Below are 18,025 nucleotides of genomic sequence, written 5' to 3' on the forward strand. Positions count from 1 at the left end.
CCTTCTCCGGCGCCCCTTCCCCTCCGGATTGCTCCAACTAGGTTAAGTGAGGTCGGAGGCTCAGGCCGGGGTTAGAGCCTGGATTCCGGGCAGAAGGACCCGGAGCCTCTGAGACTCTCATTAGCGCGCGCACACACGTGCCCCTTCTCGTCCTGCTCCCCACCCTCGCTCCGCTCCGGCCGGCCGGTCGGCTCCGCGCGGCGCTACCCCGCAGCCCGGCGCGCACCGATGTCTCCCCCCAGCGGCCGTGCGCGTGTCGCCGCAGGAGCCGGGCGGCTGGCGGGCGGCGGGGAAGCGGCGCGGCGCAGGCAGTCCCGCGGCTCCGCCCCGCGCCCCCCTCCCCGGCCGGCAGGACCGCCCCCTCCGCGCCGCGCTCGGCTCAGACTGAGCAGACGCCTTTGCAATGTCAGCAGCCGTGGCGGCGGCGGCGGTCGAGGCCCCGCGGTAGCGGCCAGCGCAGCACGGCCCGGCGGGCGCGCACGGCGCGAGCCCGCGGCCGCCTCGCTGCCTTCGGGGCGCTGCGGACGGCTCGGCGCGCCCTGAGGCGGCGCTCGGACTCGAAGCCAGCCCGGCTGCGGCCGCTCACAAAGGACCGCGGACACCAGGCTCCGGGGGGCTGCGCGCAGGGACTGGCCGGGGGACGGCCCGCCGCGGCGCGTCCCCTCCACGCTTCCCCTCCCCGGGCGGCTGGAGCCCGAGCCAGAGCGGGCCCCGTCATATGACAGCGGCGACCCAGCGGCCGGCGAGCGCGCGTGCTGCCCGCTCGGCTGCGCCACGGCCGCCGGCGCCAGGGGGGGCCCGCGCCGCGCCCCGCTGAGTGGTCGCCGGTCGCTGCCGCCCCGCGCCCCCCGCGCCCCGGCTCTCGGGCTCCGGGGGCAGGAGCCGAGGGGAACCCCGCGCCGGCGCCAAGCCTAAAATGGCCACGCTGCTCCGCAAAATCGGGCTCATCCGCCTGCACAACCGGGACACCGAGGACCCCAAGCATCACCACAACCACCGCGGCGGCGGCGGCGGCCAGCAGAGCGCGTCGCTGCGCGGCAAGGGCGGCGCCAAGAGCGGCGGCCACAAGCCGCAGCAGCAGCATCCCGCCGGGGGCGCGGGCGACACCAGCCCCGGACCCGGCAAGGGCAAGGGCAAGCGCGCGGCGGAGCTGGCCCAGCGCGACAAGCCGCCGCAGCCGGCGGCGGGGGCGGCGAGCGGCGGGGGCCCCCGGGAGCGCGCGGCGGGCGCCAGGGCGGGGCCGGGCCCGGCGGCGGCGGCGGCGGCGGCGGCGGGCGGCAGCCTGGTTCCCGCGGCGCGCCAGCAGCACTGCACGCAGGTGCGCAGCCGGCGGCTCATGAAGGAGCTGCAGGACATCGCGCGCCTCAGCGACCGCTTCATCTCCGTGGAGCTGGTGGACGAGAGCCTCTTCGACTGGAACGTGAAGCTGCACCAGGTGGACAAGGACTCGGTGCTGTGGCAGGACATGAAGGAGACCAACACCGAGTTCATCCTGCTCAACCTCACCTTCCCCGACAACTTCCCCTTCTCGCCGCCCTTCATGCGGGTGCTCAGCCCGCGCCTGGAGAACGGCTACGTGCTGGACGGCGGCGCCATCTGCATGGAGCTGCTCACGCCGCGCGGCTGGTCCAGCGCCTACACCGTGGAGGCCGTCATGCGCCAGTTCGCCGCCAGCCTGGTCAAGGGCCAGGTAAGCTGGGAGGAGGCCGGGGGCGCGCGGGGCTGGCCCCTCGGCGCTCTCGCTCCTGGTGCGCGCGGGGCTGTGTCTCTACCCCAGCCTGCCAAGGGGAGACGTTCCCGAGCGCCTCCGCTTCTCTTCCCTGAGCGTTTTCTTCTTTCCCTACTTTTCCATCCCGTCTCTGCGGGTCTCCCGCTTGTTCCCGGTCGGTCCCCATCGCTCTAGAATACGCTCTCTCCCTCTCCGCACACCCTCCTCTCTTTTCTCCTCTGCTGCTTCTCCCCTCTGGTTCTGCCCCTCTACCCTCTGCCCTGATCTCCCGACCCGCTGTCCCCATGTGCCCCTCCCTTTCCTCCTCCTCCGCCCCCGCCCCAGGCTTCCGCTCTCTCCCCCTCCCCCTCCCTCTCCCGTTTACCCCCTTCTCCTTTTCCTTGGCTTCTCTCCATCTCCTGACCCCACAGTCTCCCTGAGGGTGGAACTTCACGTGGACTTAGGAATCTAAGTATCCAGCCCAGTTTATTGCCCCCTTCCCTGCCACACACGCAAAGTCCCCCCCCCCGCAACAACAACTCGGGGGGGCTCTGCAGGTAGGGGGCTCTGCAGGGGGCCTGCTGCCTGCTGGTGAATCTGCTCCCCTGCTCTGCCCCCTCTTGACCAGCATGTAGCGCAAAGGTGAAAATTTTGCTCTTGAGAAATTTCACTGGAGAGGCAGAGGTGTGGTTTGAGTGTGACAAGGCCAGATGACCTCAAGGGAATGCATGGTACCTGGCTCCTTCCAGAACCATCACCTTCTGGGTAGTTGTTCAAGGTCTTGGTCTCTCTCAGACCTGTTTCTTCCTTCCGGGTTACCCCTGCCCCGGGGGGGTTAAATCCATTATCAGAACTAAAGATTTTTAACTAAATACTGAAATCAGGGGCCGGCGTGGTGCCTGAATCTTCTCACCTATTGCACCAGACGCAGCTTTACCAAAAGAAACCCCAGAGAACTTGAGAGCAGAGAATGAATGAATCTTCTGAGATTTGTCCCCCCCCCACCAGCTGCAGGCAGAGGCATGATGGTTTTATCTTCCCACATTATATGCTCCTGATCATGTTCAAGTTGGTTGATGTTTTCCCAAGTCGCTATTGAACATTACTTAATAAAATTATAATTTTATATGGGTGTCTTTTAGATTTATGAAGAATCCCTGTTTTGTTTAGGAGTCCCGAAATGACCTCGATTTGATCTTTCTACAGCTAGCATTTCAGAAGCCATCAGTCCCCCGTCACCTGCCTCTGTCCCTTTCACGGCAGGATCTTTCACACTAATCACATAATGCTTGTTCTGCCAATTTCACTAGAGGTGGAGCCCCTGGGATTCCAGGCAAATCGCATTGTGACTCCAGTGGAGAAAGGCACTTCATTCTTGACTGAGGTCTGTTGTTACCAAGTACTATCTGGCTAGTCCATCTTTTCTGGGGTTTAGCTTCCGCTTATTTCTCGCGTTCGAAATAGGAGGGACCTGGCGGCTCTAGAAAGGTGAGGTTTAATGCTTTAACATCAGAAATGCAGTCTGAAGCCTGTGGTTCAGCGCTGGCTCTGATGTGAAGAGCCTGTGATTCGATACAAGCCACGGGGGTGGGAGAGGGTCCCGGTTTATGTTATTATCAGGATTTATACAAATGATGGGGAAAAATATTTTGCAGAAATGCTTCTGTTATTTTTTCTGAAAGCACTGCTAATCAGAACTCTCTGGAACACTCTCTTACCTTCTTTCATTCTTCACAGAGATGACTTTGGGGATGAAGGGCAGAGGAATATCATTTTGCCTTATAATCACAGAATCATAGCATTTAGATTTGGAAGAGATCCTTAACCACAGCCTGCATTTTGAAAGATGTAGGAAAGTAAAGATTTCAAATGAGAAATAAGGACTTTTTTTAAGGAGAGATATATGTCAGTAAGTTAAGTGTTTTCCATGTTCACATGAATGCTGTGATTGACAGTTCTCTTGGTGCCCCTGCACTTCTATTAAATTAGGCAGGTCCTTGTGTATATATGTCTTTTCTTTGTAATCCAAATTGAGAGTCTTCATACAGTCAGCAAGTCAGAGACCTTATTGTTGAAAGTAATTATCAATATTTTTATTTCTTAATTTCAAAATCTTACTTAGTTGAACTTAGGGCCCTCCATGTAGCATATTGTGTTATATCACCTATTCTAAAGTCTAGTTATGAAATATCTGAAAGAGAGGTGAGTACTCAGCAATTTATAAAAATACCAGTTCAGTTTCTTTGCACTTTTCGTGCTGACTTCAACATCCAGAAGAGAGTCGTGTAGGATATACACAAACAACTTGAAATGCAGTGTAAGAACAGGAGGAATGAATGTTCATCAGTGTTTCAGGATGCTGTGCAGGAAAGGATCCTAATAGTGTCTCAGGGCCCTCAGCGTTATGGTGCCTTTCCTGCTTTTGTAAATTTCCTACCTACAGGTTGTTCATTGCACTTACTGCAGTTACCGAATTATTTCCGGTAGCTGAAGGTAGTTAAAGGACTTTGGGAAAGCAATCAAAATACCTGATTAGATATTCAAAGAGAACCAAGAGTGCTACCAAACCAATGATTACTTTAAAAGGCAGAACCGTTCCGTTCTAGTTACATTCCTCCATCTGTTGGCCCTTTCGTTTTTCTTAAGCAATGGGATTAGAAAAGGCTCGTTTTCCTCTTTCGTAACTACTAAGCGTAACTTTCTGAATTGGGGATATCCTAAGTTGATTTTGTTTCTCTACCTTTAGAGAAATCATAAAATACTTTTAAGGGTTTCATTGGTAATATTAAGAAAAGATCTGCTTAACCATTTTGTGTATAGTATTAATGTTTGCGTTTATCTCACGGTGTGACAGATTCAGTCATTTCACGAGACCTTTACCTGACTTTTGGGGCCCATGTTATCAAAATCTCTCTTGTGCTACCTTATGGATTGTGGTTGTTTAAAATTAACTTAAAACTTTCTTGTAGGATATATTCTTTGTAGAGATAATGACATACATACCTCGCCTATTTGTTTATTACCGAATCGTCTTCTGACTACAAAGAGACATTTTAGGTAACTCTTGGATCCTGCAATTAAATGAAAACTCCCCGTACCTGGGAGGGTCCTGCCCAGGCTGGGCCTCGGCGTTCACTGGCATGTGTACCAGGTCTCGCACCTGGGATGATTGATGATGCAACAGAGACCCTCTCCTTGCAGCTGTGTGAGCAGAAGGCACCCAAGAGTAGCTTGAGGGCGCACTAACTCAGGGTTCTACTTTCACATCAGCTCGCCTCCTGAGTGCCCCCTTTTTAATTAGTTAGACATCGCCAGGGGCAGGGAACCAGACGGCACTTGGAAGACAGTTCCTTACTCCTCCTCTGTCCGCTCAGTGCCAACCATGCGCCTCAACCCAGCATGAGGACGATGTGGCAATAATAGCAGTGGCGTTTACTGTTTGCTCCATGCCAAGCTCTGGGCCAGCAAAGCACTTAGGGTGTTAACCTTACCTGATTCTACTGTTTCCGTGGTCACTGTACAGGTGAGGACACCTCAGCTCCACACGGTCAGGTGAAATTAATGCAGCCTCGTGTTCTAACACTAGCAATGAGTGCGAGCCTCTGAATACCAGTCCACATTAGTAAAAGTCAGCGACGGCAGAGTCACACCCAGGCCACCTGAGCCCCTGGCCGTCTCCAGCCAGTGGTTGGCGGTGACCGGTGTGATCATCATTTGTGTCCACAGAAGACAGGTACACAGTCAGCTGTCAGCAGAAGAATGAAAACAACAGGACTAAAACACCTTCAGTTCTTAGTGTTTGAATTTAAAATTGCTAAGCGATTCCGGAACAGTTATGTTTCCTGACAGCACTAGTTTCTGGAATTTTTGAACACAGAAAACTGGTAGATGTTGCCACGTGTCAGTGTGTGATGAAGAAGTAACAGGCTCTGCAGATCAGCTCTGTTTGACGATAAAGTGCATCTCTGAGGTCGACTTTAGGGCTTAAAGTGTTCTGCACCATGGGTGTCACTGAGAATCTTGCACACACACACGCACACACACACACACACACACACACAGCCTGTCTTCAGAACCTCTTCCAAAGTACTAGGCCTGGAAATAGCTTTTTACTTATGGGTACACAATCTCCAGGTCTTATCAGGAAAAAGTAATGAAGATAAACAGCCTTGTGGGTTCCTAAGGTTTATTGGCTTCTGAACTATTATAATTCACACAACATTTTTGAAAGCCCTGTGTGAGTGTGCTAGGGCTACTGTCACAGAGTCCCACAGACTGGCGGGCTTCAACAACAGACATTTACTTCTCACAGTTCCGGAGGCCAGAAGTCTGAGCTCAGGGTGAGAGCAGGGTTGGGTCCTTCTGAGGGTGTGCAGAGGATGAGCTCCAGGCCTCTGCCCTTGGCTTGCAGACGGCTATCTTCTCCCTGTGTCCTCACGTGGTCTTCCCTCTGTGCCTGTCTGTGTCCTAATCTCCCCTTCTGGTGAGGACACCAGTCGTATTGGATCAGGGCTCCATCCTAATGACCTCAGTTTAACATGATCACCTCTGTAAACACCCTGTCTCCAAATACAGTCACCTTCTGAGGTGCTTGGGAATAGAACGCCAACATATCAATTTTGAGGGATCACAGTGCAGCCTATAACAAGCCCAAACAGGAATTTCTTAACCAATCCAACCTCTCATTTCTCTAGAGGCTATTACTGGTTTGCAAAGTAACATAAATGATGCCCATCCGTGTGAACACAGGACCACACCGAGGAGGCCCCAGGAGGGCCTACGTGGAATAGAGAGATGGTGGCCGCTTTAAAGGGAAGCTGGGAGAACCTAGCGTGTGAACCGTGACAGCCAGGGGGTGGGTCCTGCCGTGTGACTCACCGAGGAGAGTGGATTTGTGGAGGAGTCTTATGAGTCAACCGTGTCGTTGTGTCCTGTGCCCATGTGTAGGTGAGGGAGGTCATTACCACCCAGGATGACTCTGCAGCTTGAGGTCTCCATGTACTCGATGGATCGGAGAAAAAAATAGCTTGTTCTGGTATCAAGTGGGACGGGGCAGGAGGACGCAGACAGGACTCTGCATCCTAAAAATAGTGCCGCGCCAACTTGGCAAGCTCCCACGTGCCCGCTCCCTGGCGAGTCTGCTCATCCCAGGGTTGACGGTGCAGTTAATAATAGTAGTGGCTTACTTTACCCAGAGTTGTAAACTTTTGAGAATCTAAAGTTGCAAAAAGAGGATGCAAATGCATTTGTGTTTACTTTTCTGATTTATAGTGAAGGGTGTGAGAGGATTGTTTTCCTATTTAAGGGTCAGGAGAGTTTGGGGGGGGGTTGTTTGTTTGTTTAATGGAAAGTACCAACATGAACACTAAGTTGAAGTTTGTTTTAACCCAGAATCCTGCCCTTTCTCATCCTCACGAACAGGCGTGTGTGAGTCCAGGTTTAGAAGGAAGGCAGCCTCAGTGGTACCACTCTGGGGACAGCTAAGGAACCAGCCAAATGGCTTTCATGGCTTTTTTTTTAAGCAGCCACTAATAGTGGGTTCTTTGAGCCACATTTCAAGTCTCCTGAATCCTAGATTTTTGCTGTGTTGATAGGGTTGTGGGGAGATGGGGCAGAGGATGGGGACGAGGTAACTCCTTTTCTCTCTTTCCTTTACTTATGGCTACACAATGGCCGGTGGTCCTCAGCCCCAGGTTAATTAGATGCTTCCGGGAACCTTTAAATTATTCCAATGCCAGGCCCTTTCCTCGAAGATTCACACTTCTCGAGGCTAAGATGAGGCCCTAGTAGAGGCCCGTTGGAAAATCTCCTACATTGATTCTAACGGACAAACCGGGGTTGGAAAAACCACCCTGGACCAGAATTACTCATCACGTCTACCATCGTCGGTACATCCTCCCACCAACAGCCAGAACAGGGAGCTTCAGGTGATGGTGGCTGTAACGAACCCCTTGCCTTCCCCCCTCCCACCTTGATTGGACTCACTGTCCTGTGTCCACCCCGACTAGCCCTCTGGAAGCCCTGCTTTTGTAGAGGAGCTCATCATACAACCCAGTCCTTCCTCCCTGGACCGAGAGGGAGTGTAAACCCTGAAAACAGAAATGTGTTCAAGAGAGTTGCTCACCCCCGGATCAGACACTGTTGTGAGGGCTCGGTGCGCGGGCCGCCCAGAACTGTGGATAATTAGCTAGTTCGCACAGCACAGGTACTGAGCGTCCACTCTGTATCAGGCACACACTGGGCACACGTTGGTGCATCAGATTCACGGAGAGCACCAGCCACGGAGAACTGACTGTCTAGTGGGGATGAAGTGCAACCCACTCACATTTGTCTGTGATGTACCAGGCAGCTCCGCAGGTACCGCTTGCTTAGTGTTTGGGTGAGCGCCCATTCACTGGTGCAAGTGGCCTGTGGGTGCGCCAGGGACTTGAGAGAGATGGGGTCCTGGGCTCAGCAGCGTCTTCCAAACTTCTGGGTGACGTTCCCAGAAGGAACGCTCATTGTTACGTGATTGTCACACTGAGGGTTAGCCTGTTTCTCTGAACATAGTTTCCCTGCTAATAAATGGGACGGTCAGGCATTTCCCAAAACAGACAAAGGAGTCATTGTAATGGCAGAAATATTTCCAATAGCATCTACGCTTTCCTACCCAAGGAGTCAGCAAACTAAGATAAGGTTTAATTGTTTAATGCCCCATCATCACACACTTCATTCCTTCTTTCCTTCCTTCATTCGGGACCCGTTTGCTGAGGGTCTACCATGACTTGGGCACTGAAGATGCATGGTCTTCAGCACTCCCGTGGCGACCTTCCCCCATTCTGTGGGTCGCCCCTGGTCCTCTCCGCTAAGGACAGGAGGACCAAGGCCCCCAGATCGAGAACCTCTGGGGAGGAAGCGGAATTGGGACCAACCAGGTGGCAAAGCCTTGGGAGAGGAGGGCGGGGCGGGAGCGGGGAGCCGGGAGTAGCGCCAGAAGGTGCCCTTCCCCACCCGGCAGACCTAGGTGTGGTCAGGCAGCAGACTAACCGGGCCTCCTCGGTCACGTTCCCAAGCCTGGCTTTTCCTCTCCTCCCTGCCCTCCTGTCTCCTTAGAGGCTTGTCATCCCCTGCTTGGATTCCTGGGATGCCCCCGTCCAACCTCTCCGTCCCTTTCCATCCTCCCTGCCGCCACCTTCCTGGGTCCTCTAAGACGCACACCTGGTTTTCTCACACCCTTGGTTAGACGGGGACAGAATACATCCAAGCGCCCCATCGCTGCCCAGCCTGGGTGCAACTCTTCCACCTTCCACAGCCCCCAGGAAGCCCTTCTCCCACCAGCCCCGCCAGCCACGGCACACCAGCAGGTCTCCACGTTTGCTGAGCTCACAGGTCCGCCCCCATCGGGAAAGCACCCCCTCGTGCATCAGTCGAGCCCTGCCATCCCTCAGAACCCTGCCGAGACGTCTTAACTCCTGCAGAAGGCCCCGCAATCCCTCCTCCAGTAAGGGCATCGGCTCCCTCCTCTAAACACCTCTGCATTGTCTGGAAGGTGTTCATTTCTACTCTCATCCTGCTAGACCACGTGTACCTATTTCCAGCTCTGTTTCCCCTTCCCCTCGCCCAATGCCCAATACATTGTATGTGCCGAATAAATGTGTCCACTGTGCAACTTGCACAACTGCACACACACCCCATCCCCTGCCCTCGCCCCTATTTGGAATACGGTAAGATTGTGAACTTACCAGGTGCTTGCCGTGGGCCAGCTGCTGTGCAAAACGCTTTAGTGGGTCATGTGATTAAATGCTTTCAGCAGCCTATGGGGTGAGCGCTGCTGTTATTCCCATTTTACAGAGGAGGAAACCAAGGCTCACTTAGCCTGGGGAAGGCAGAGCCCTGCAAATCTGCGGGTTGGGGTCTTTGGGAAGCCCCTTCCTCCAGTGAATGCCTGAAACTAACCCAGATGAGCTGCCCGCAGTGGCCACTGTGATCCCTCCCCTCACAGAAGTGCTTGTTTTTCCTTTGATCACCTTTATAATGTATCCTATGAAGTATCACAATCTTAGAGAGCTCATGAAAGACAAAGCTTCTCTAACTGTAGGATCAACCAGTAAAATTACATAAAGCTGAAAGGAGGTTGGTTTAATTCATAACTAAAACTAAGCTAATAAAACGTGACTTTGAATTCTGCTGGATTGAATTACAGTGATTTTTGTTTTAGTAATTTTATTTAAAAGGGGATCCCGGCATCTGCCTTTTCACTGACAAGAGAGATGGATGCCTCTTGGTTATTCTCTCAGATCCGAGAAGAACCAGAGGCCCCTTCCTGCCACCTCTGACCCCAAAGGCCACCCCCAGCATCTGGGGACATCTGAAGACCGCTCCTCAGAATAATGCTTTTAAACGCACAAAATAATATTCATAGGCTTTCAAAGGAAAACAGTCATGCTTAGAAATAGTTATTGCTATTTTAAAAAAATGATGAACTAAAATATGAAATTAAAAAGCATGTCTTTATTAACACATTTAATATCAAGGTCTAGTTACTGTCCTAACTGGACATAGGAAGGAGAACTGATGACGTTTCAAGTTGTCTACAACAACTGTCATATGATTTTTAAATGTCTGGGGTTTCTGTTGGTGATAAAATCAAGGCAATGCTAAATCTCTGCTTTGTTACTTCCAATCGCAGTTAAATGAAGTGCTGGACTACAGTTAGAGTTAATGAAAAGAAAGACATTTTTTTCCATCCAAGTTTGTGTTCCCTGGGGATGCACGGCCCCAAGAACCCCAAGGTGGTAGATGGCTCTAAGTGTTGACAGCTGTCTTCGGAAAGAACTTAAAGTTTATCATGCAGCTCATGGCCAGAACCTCTGGGAACGAGGTTTAGGATCCCAACATATAGCTCAGTCCTGCCGTGATCTTGTTGGGTGGTCACAAAAATCACAGGGTAGCCTCCTCTTTGCCCTCTCAGAACTGCCACCTCTCCTTGTGGACTCTTGTCATCACCTCTGTGGACTCTCCATCATCAAGTCATTTTGCACCATCAGGTGTCAGTTTCAGATAAGAACCATGATCATGTTATTGACCAAGCACAGATCTGAGAGCTGTGTTTTCACCTCCACAGCCTTGCTCTCTAAGAATCCTATTTGTTAGCAGTATCTTTAAATTAGCTTATATTTTTGCTGCCGCTAAGTTAGAAAATTACATAGAAGAATGTAATTATTTCAAACATTTACCTTTATCAACGCACACATTGATACTGTTCCATATTGTTGAGATTCTTTCTATATTACAGAACACGATGTTCACTTGAAAACTTTTGAGCCACCATTTTGTTTCAAGATGAAAAGCCGGTTCAGAAATCAAACGTAAAATTTTTTTCAAATGCTGTGGGTTCCATCAGTTATCACAGGTCACACAGAATGAACACAGATTGCCTCAGTACAACTGAAAGAGAATTTCACTGAGTCAGTGATCCTTTGCCTGACTGAGACCTTTAGGAAAGGCTTTTTTCTGTAATGAAATTCAAGAGAAATCTAGTTGAAATGTTTGACCTACATACGTATATGTGATATTTTGACAATTGGAGACTAATCAACAAAGAACACCAATCTTCTCTTATTGCTTAGCAGTTAAGGCCCTGAGCATCTAGGGTAAGTCTTCCTGCATTTGGTAGGAAAGTGACTAGATGTCTCCAGGGTTCTTTCCAACTCTTAAGAGTGAGATGAATGCAGCCAGCATTCTCACAGGGAGCGGGAACAGTATACGGTTCATTGGTCCTCCAGGATTTTTATGCTGTTTTTGTTGTACACTCACTGATTTCCCCATAGTTTAGCAATATTGAAGTCTGAAATTCGACCTCTGAGATCACTAGAGACATGAAGCATCCTCCTGTCCCCCGGGGTTCTCAGCCTGCAGTGTGTATCATTCTGAGAAGGGGTGTTATCTTCTTCGTGGAAGTGGAGTCTGTAACAATATCTAAATCAGTGCGTGGGCCTGGGTGGTGTTGCCATAACTACCACGTTAGGTTGGTAAAGTTTTCAGCATCATAGTCAGCAAATAGAAACGGTTCTACCCAGCACTGCTCAGGTTGGTTTTTTCACATTTACGTATGTCTCTTTTTCCCACCTGTAAACTAATTATTTGGCTATCATCAAATCTTTTGACTGAGGTCATTTCAGTCGCCCTACCCTAAGAAAAACATCCATCTGCAGCTTGGCCCTGACCATGTACCACTTAGAGTCTCAGAGGCTGGCTGGTCTCCCCATTCAGGTAAGGATGCACCCAGCAACTGTTGGTCCACACCTGGGCCAGGATGCTGCACAAGAAGAGGTGACCCTTGATTAACCCTTTCAGGCCATTTGAAGAAAGGATAGATGGTCTCACGCCATCTCTGTGGCCAGAAGAGCCCCGGAGACTTCAGAACTGGGTCTTGGTCAGTGCCCAACCCAGAAAGACACCCATGGCCCTGAACTCTAAACCCAAGTGTGGGAGGAGATGTATGAAGGATGCAGCCAATGGCAGGATGTAAGAGGCATGGGTCTGCATGGAGGAAGGAGTGAGGGTGCTGCCAGCAGGTGCTGAATGCGGGTCTGTGATTGAGGTGGGCAAAACAGACCCCCATCCTGGAGCAATACTTGCGTCCACTGTTTGCTCCTTACAAAGCACTTTACCTGTGTGGTTTCCTGGAGGTCCGAGACGGCGGGGAGTCCAGCTGGGGAGCCGGGCAGGCTGGCAGCCCGGAGGGCACAGCAAGTGCCTGTTTTCTCGAGCTCCCAAGGGCAACGTGATTGAACCAGACCATCATTCCTCAAGTAGGAACTAGGGGGCTTAGTGAGAATTTCCAAGGGGCATCTTCTCTCCCTATTGTCTCATTTTGTAGCATCATTAAGTAGAAGTTGTCAAATATTCAAGTCTGAAGGACCACTAACTAGAAAGAAGACAGTCCACCCTGAAGGGCTGGACAGAATGAGCTTGTTACAGAACTCGGGGAGGTGAAAGAACGCCCTTGCTAGTGTGCATTCAGGACAGAACGAGCCTCGTCCAAAATTCCTGGGGACAGTCCCCATAGAGTCAATGAAAACTTACATACTGTGCCATTAAATTAAGTTGCCCCAAAAGGCTGAGGGAAATATTAAAATTTCTGCTGCAAGGAAATGCTTCTGACATGTCTGCCTTCGAAACCTACAGTGAATTTTGTAATTTGTTTGGTCTTTAGAACAATGCAGTGATACTAACTAGTCTTAGAAGTCAAGCATAGTTTGAGTGAGTGATAGAAAGGAGAGTTTTTCATAAGTAATCTTACCTTTCAGACATATGAATGTCTAAATCATCCATTTGTTTGCTACTTAGTATCTTCCTTTCCTTTTCATGTTATTTTCTTTACCTAATTACAGTGAATATTGGTGCATTGTACCCAATCTTTATTTTCTTCGTTTCTTGCCAGTCTCATTTATCCCACTACTTTCTGCTACTCTTCTAAGTTAGTAAGTCACAATATTTACAGGTCGGTAGCATTTCAGAAAATTTTTCAGAATGTTCTAGAAGGTTTTACTCTGAGGTTGGGTGAGTGAATCCTTTAAAATGTATTTCTTGCAAACCTTGAGCATGTACCATGTGTTAAATTTATAATACAGTGATTCCAGTATTTTTTTTACTTAAACAGTAAGACTTTTACTTATTACAGATTTACTTATCTAGTTTACTTATTACAAACCAGAGCCATGTACAACAGAGAGTCTGGGGAAAGAATACGGGTTTAGTAGTGACTGGAAGGGAAAAGAAAGCCATCAATGAAGAGGAGGGTAGTGTTTCCTCCGAGCTGGGCCTTGGGTGGGGTGCCCCTCCATTTCTCTGCACTGGCGTAGACTGCAAAATTGTAGGCCTGCAGTGTGGCCATTACCTGCTCCCACACTGCCCGGCCCTCAAGCCATGGTCAGGCCGTAGAGACTAGGTGTCAGGCCTTGATCCAAAGATCTCCCCAAACCTAGTTAGGCTTAGCATTTGTGCTATGATTTTTTTTTTTTTTTGGTGGTACGCAGGCCTCTCACTGTTGTGGCCTCTCACGTTGCGGAGCACAGTCTCCGGACGCGCAGGCTCAGCGGCCATGGCTCACGGGTCCAGCCGCTCTGCGGCATGTGGGATCTTCCCAGACCGGGGCACGAACCCGTGTCCCCTGCATCAGCAGGCGGACTCTCAACCACTGTGCCACCAGGGAAGCCTTGTGCTATGATTTTATGCTGAATTTTTGTTCCAGAATATGCTAAGGTTTTTTTTTTTTAAACAAATTTGTGGAATCTTAGGATTAAGCAGAGCTGGGGAAACACATAATCACAGATTTCAGTGATGCTTATTGAGCTGTGATGACATTGGCATTTCCTTGCCATGCAAAGCAAATTCTGTCCCCAGTATAACATGGTTTAAAATCCTGTGCTAGGAACACTGAAGCTACAAGAGATTTGAAATCCTGCATCACACAAAATTCCAAAGTCACGGTGGTGAGTTGTCTCATCCATGAAAAAGAAATGGGAAATAGCCCCAGTCAGTTCCAGTAGAACTGTTTAGCACACAGATTCTCCATTTGTTTGTTCGTTTGTAAGGTTCTGAAGTCCTTTATCAGAAGTAGCTGATTTCACTCTCTCATATGTGAGGGTTCTTGTCCACTTCTGGCTGCTTTTCTCAGTTACAGCTGGACTGGACTGGTTATGTGGAGGTCAGAGAGAAAACAAACTCCTACCAGCCCTCCCTGGGGCTCAGAGGGTCTGGGGTCTGGGAAGGCCACCTTTGCAGGCCTCACTGCTGGACTGCACAGCCCTGCCCTGAGTGTACACACAAGCTTCCGGTCGCAGCCAGTGGGATGCTAGCACCTCCCCAGGAGGAGCATCTCCCCACAGGGGGAGCAACTCCCCATGGGGGCAGCAGTTCCCTGTAGATGGAGCGCCTCTCCTGGGGCGGGGGGGAGAGCTATTGGGTGGGGCTCCCAGGGGGCGTGTGGGATCCAAGGGGACTAGCCCAGCCCTTGACCCTAGTAGGCAGTCCACAGCTGTTGTAGGATGAAGTTGAGTTTATGACCTTCAGGTACCGCAAGACCATGAATCATCAAAGAAAGATTAAGGGTGATGAGTGCACTGTAATTGCAGTGTCGGGAAAATGGACATTTTTAGCAATGGGCACTCAATCAAGATGGCGTTTTCTGGTTGATGCTAAGTACCAAAATAATTTTACCCTCTGCACTGTGACCATCCCATGTGATTTAAATTTTTTGTTTTTCTCTAAACACTGAATTGGTTGATCCTGGTGTCTTAGTAAGTGAGAATTCATTTTATGAGGTTTTGTTTTTGATCATGTGCCCTTGAAATGTCATTATTCTATTTGCCAGAAAATACATCAGGCTGGTGTTTAGGGTCCAAGAGACAGTGGGTGAGGGTCCCTGCCCACTGTCTTCCGATGATCAATCCACACGTAGTGTTCCGTGATTATTTTGTCAAGCAATTTTAATAGGAAGGAGCTTCCCTGTAACCATCTCTTTTGTTTCTCTGTCGTCTTATCATGATTGGAGGTTTCCGTGTTGCCATATAAATTCATTCTCTCCTCCCTCCCTTCCTCTCTCCCTCCTTCCATTCAGCTTATCGGAGCCTGTAATGGCCTATATTATTATTGGAGGGCACACACCTAGTCAGGGTGGCTAAACGACAGACATTAATTTCTCACAGTCCTGGAGGCTGGAAGTGTAAGATCAAGGTGTCGGCAGGGTGGGTTTCCTCTGAGGCCTCTCTCCTTGGTGTGTGGACGGCCGTTTCTTCCTGTGTCCTCACATGGTCATCCCCTCTGTGTGTGTCTGTGTCCTAATCTCCTCTTCTTACAAGAACACCAGTCAGGCTGGACCTGGGCCCCCTCTACTGACCTCATTTTACCTTAATTACCTCTGTATAGACCCTGTCTCCAAACAGTCACATTCTGAGGGGTTAGGACTTCAACATACAAATATTGGGGGACACAATTAAACCCATAACGGATTCTTCCTTTCAAAGCATGTAAGTTTTAGCCATTTGTTTTCCTCTCCTGACGTTGACCTCCGATTCCGCATCTTCCCGTCGTTGTCCCTGTACCTCCAGGCCCCTTGACTGAGTGACCAGACGTTTCTCATCTAAGCAGCTCCTGCCACATCCACAGGTTCTCCTCATCACTGTTAGGTTTCCCACGTCTCTTCGTTTTTCCTGGCATTTTCAGAATCTTTCTTTTCTACTTTTCCCCAAAGATGGCAATTGCCTTTGCTTTGTCATGCTTTCCTTTTCTTCTCCACCTGAAGGGTTTCTTCTGGCTTTGTTTGCTGTGAGCTTCTCCCCCTACTTTTATTAGAGCCAGTGATCAGGGGCTCCCCATCTTCTCTGGCGCCCTCCCCCAGCTCCCCCTTTATCCCTGTGTGCCTTGTGAGTTTTGCTCCACTTTTCCACTTCACAGCTCCTGTAAATCTCCCCATTCCTGCTCCCACGTTGCTCCTCCCGTTTTTCCGCGGTTGACCGGAGTGTTCTTTTCTTTCCGTTCTTTCCAGCCGTCACTGTCTCCCGCACCCGCGTCCACACTGGAGCAGCCGTCCATCCTTTTGCCTCTCTCTGGTTCAGGGTTCCCTCTCCTCCGCTTCACCGGGGTTCTGTGCCTTCTTCTCCTCCCGGTCATCTCAGCCCTGGGGGCAGGCGGCTGAGGAAAGGAATGCTCTGCTCCGTGCATTTTCCTGGGGGCCTGTAGACAAAAAGAGGACTCTGGGCAAAGCCACGTTGCAGAGGGGATGGTGTCAGGTGGGCAGTGTAGACATGCCGGGTGGACCTAAAGGGAGAGATGCTGATGGGTTGATGATTATTTCAGATGATGGCTTGGGATTCAGTGATCCTGGAAGGCCGCACTAATGGACCAGTTGAGGTCAAAATTATAGTGAATATGCTTTAATTCAATTGATTTTTATGCTGATACACCCAAGTTGATGCATGTTTTTAATCAAAAGTGATTTTTATCATTTTAGATGTCTTTAGATGTAGGAGGCTTTCTGAAAGCCCTCATTTCCATTCGTATGGTATTTTATTCATTAAATTTAGTATGTGAGAAAACAATTCTTCACTGGTAAATTTATTGATCATGTCTGAAACAAGCACTTAAGAGTTTGAGGGATACATCAGATCGCAAGGCTTATCAGGGAGAACAGTTTTATTCAGCCATTTGCACTGTGCATGCATTCTTGTCTTATTGAAAAGTAGAGGAATTCATTAAAATATCCCACAATATCTCCACCAGCCTGAGAACAGGCTAGGACAGCCCCTCGTGATGATTCCCGGCAGAGGCAAACGTGATTTATACACACAGCCATCCCCGTCTCCTTCCAGCATCCTTGAACTCCTCTTGTTCAGCTCCGGTCCACCTAAATGATCCCTCCTATCTCTGGTCCTCTTGGAACCTGGAATTCTGTAGAGCAAGACAGGCTTGGTTTTATCACCAGCCTTGACAGAGGACAGTAGCACTGTTTGAGCCCTTCCTGCATCTCTTCAATCACAATTATGTTATTTCTGTGGATCCAGACGAAATGCATTGCAGATGACACTCAGCATCTTTGCCACGATTGATTGCCAAGGCCAACTGACCCCAGATGTTACTTGAGTGGAGGGATTTTTCCACAAACTTCACAAATATCAGAGTCTAACAAAATGTCATGAGACTGAGCCCTTAATACATATAATCCTAGGTTTCTTATAAAATAAAAATGCATGTTTAAAGTTTTAAGGTAATTTTCTTATTCAAACAGCATACACTTAGAGGTTTCATTTTAATTTCAGGATGATATCACCGACTTTCACAGGATCATAATTAAAATGATCGGTGGGTTTTTTTTCTTCCACTAAATGCATTTAACCACAAAAAGCTAATTAAATGAGAAATAACAAATAGGTTTTCTCTGTTGCTACTGACTTTGATCTTCCCCCATGATGATAATGATTTATTAGAGAAGTAGATGGCTTTAATTCGGTTCAATTTAACAACAGTCATTGAGTTGGAATCAAATGCCCTTCTGCGATGAAAGTGAGACCAGGAGATGTTTTATTTTTTTATCTTTATTTTTAATTGACTTTATTGACGTATAGTTGATTTACAGTGCTGTGTTACTTTCTGCTGTACAGCAAACTGATTCAGTTCTATATATGTATATATATACATATGTATGTGTGTGTGTGTGTATATATATATATTTTTTTTCTTTTTTATATTCTTTTCCACTGTGGTTTATCATAGGATATTGAATACAGTTCCCTGTGCTCTACAGTAAGACCCTGTTGTTTATCCATCCTATATATA

At 49.4% G+C, this 18,025-nt stretch overlaps 1 protein-coding gene across 1 annotated transcript in view; it reads left to right on the top strand.

Annotated features, from left to right (window-relative positions):
* Nucleotides 1–846: 846 nt before the first annotated feature.
* The window catches only part of UBE2QL1 (ubiquitin conjugating enzyme E2 QL1), a 45,012-nt gene continuing 27,833 nt past the window's right edge, over nt 847–18,025 (top strand). The window contains exon 1 of the mRNA XM_082651978.1: nt 847–1,690. Within this exon, the coding sequence (XP_082508104.1) occupies nt 917–1,690 (774 nt within the window). The 5' untranslated portion in view covers nt 847–916. The remainder of the gene's footprint in view (nt 1,691–18,025) is intronic.

Source organism: Grampus griseus (genome assembly GCF_964374135.1).
Source record: "Grampus griseus genome assembly, chromosome: 3".
NCBI classification, from domain to species: domain Eukaryota; kingdom Metazoa; phylum Chordata; class Mammalia; order Artiodactyla; family Delphinidae; genus Grampus; species Grampus griseus.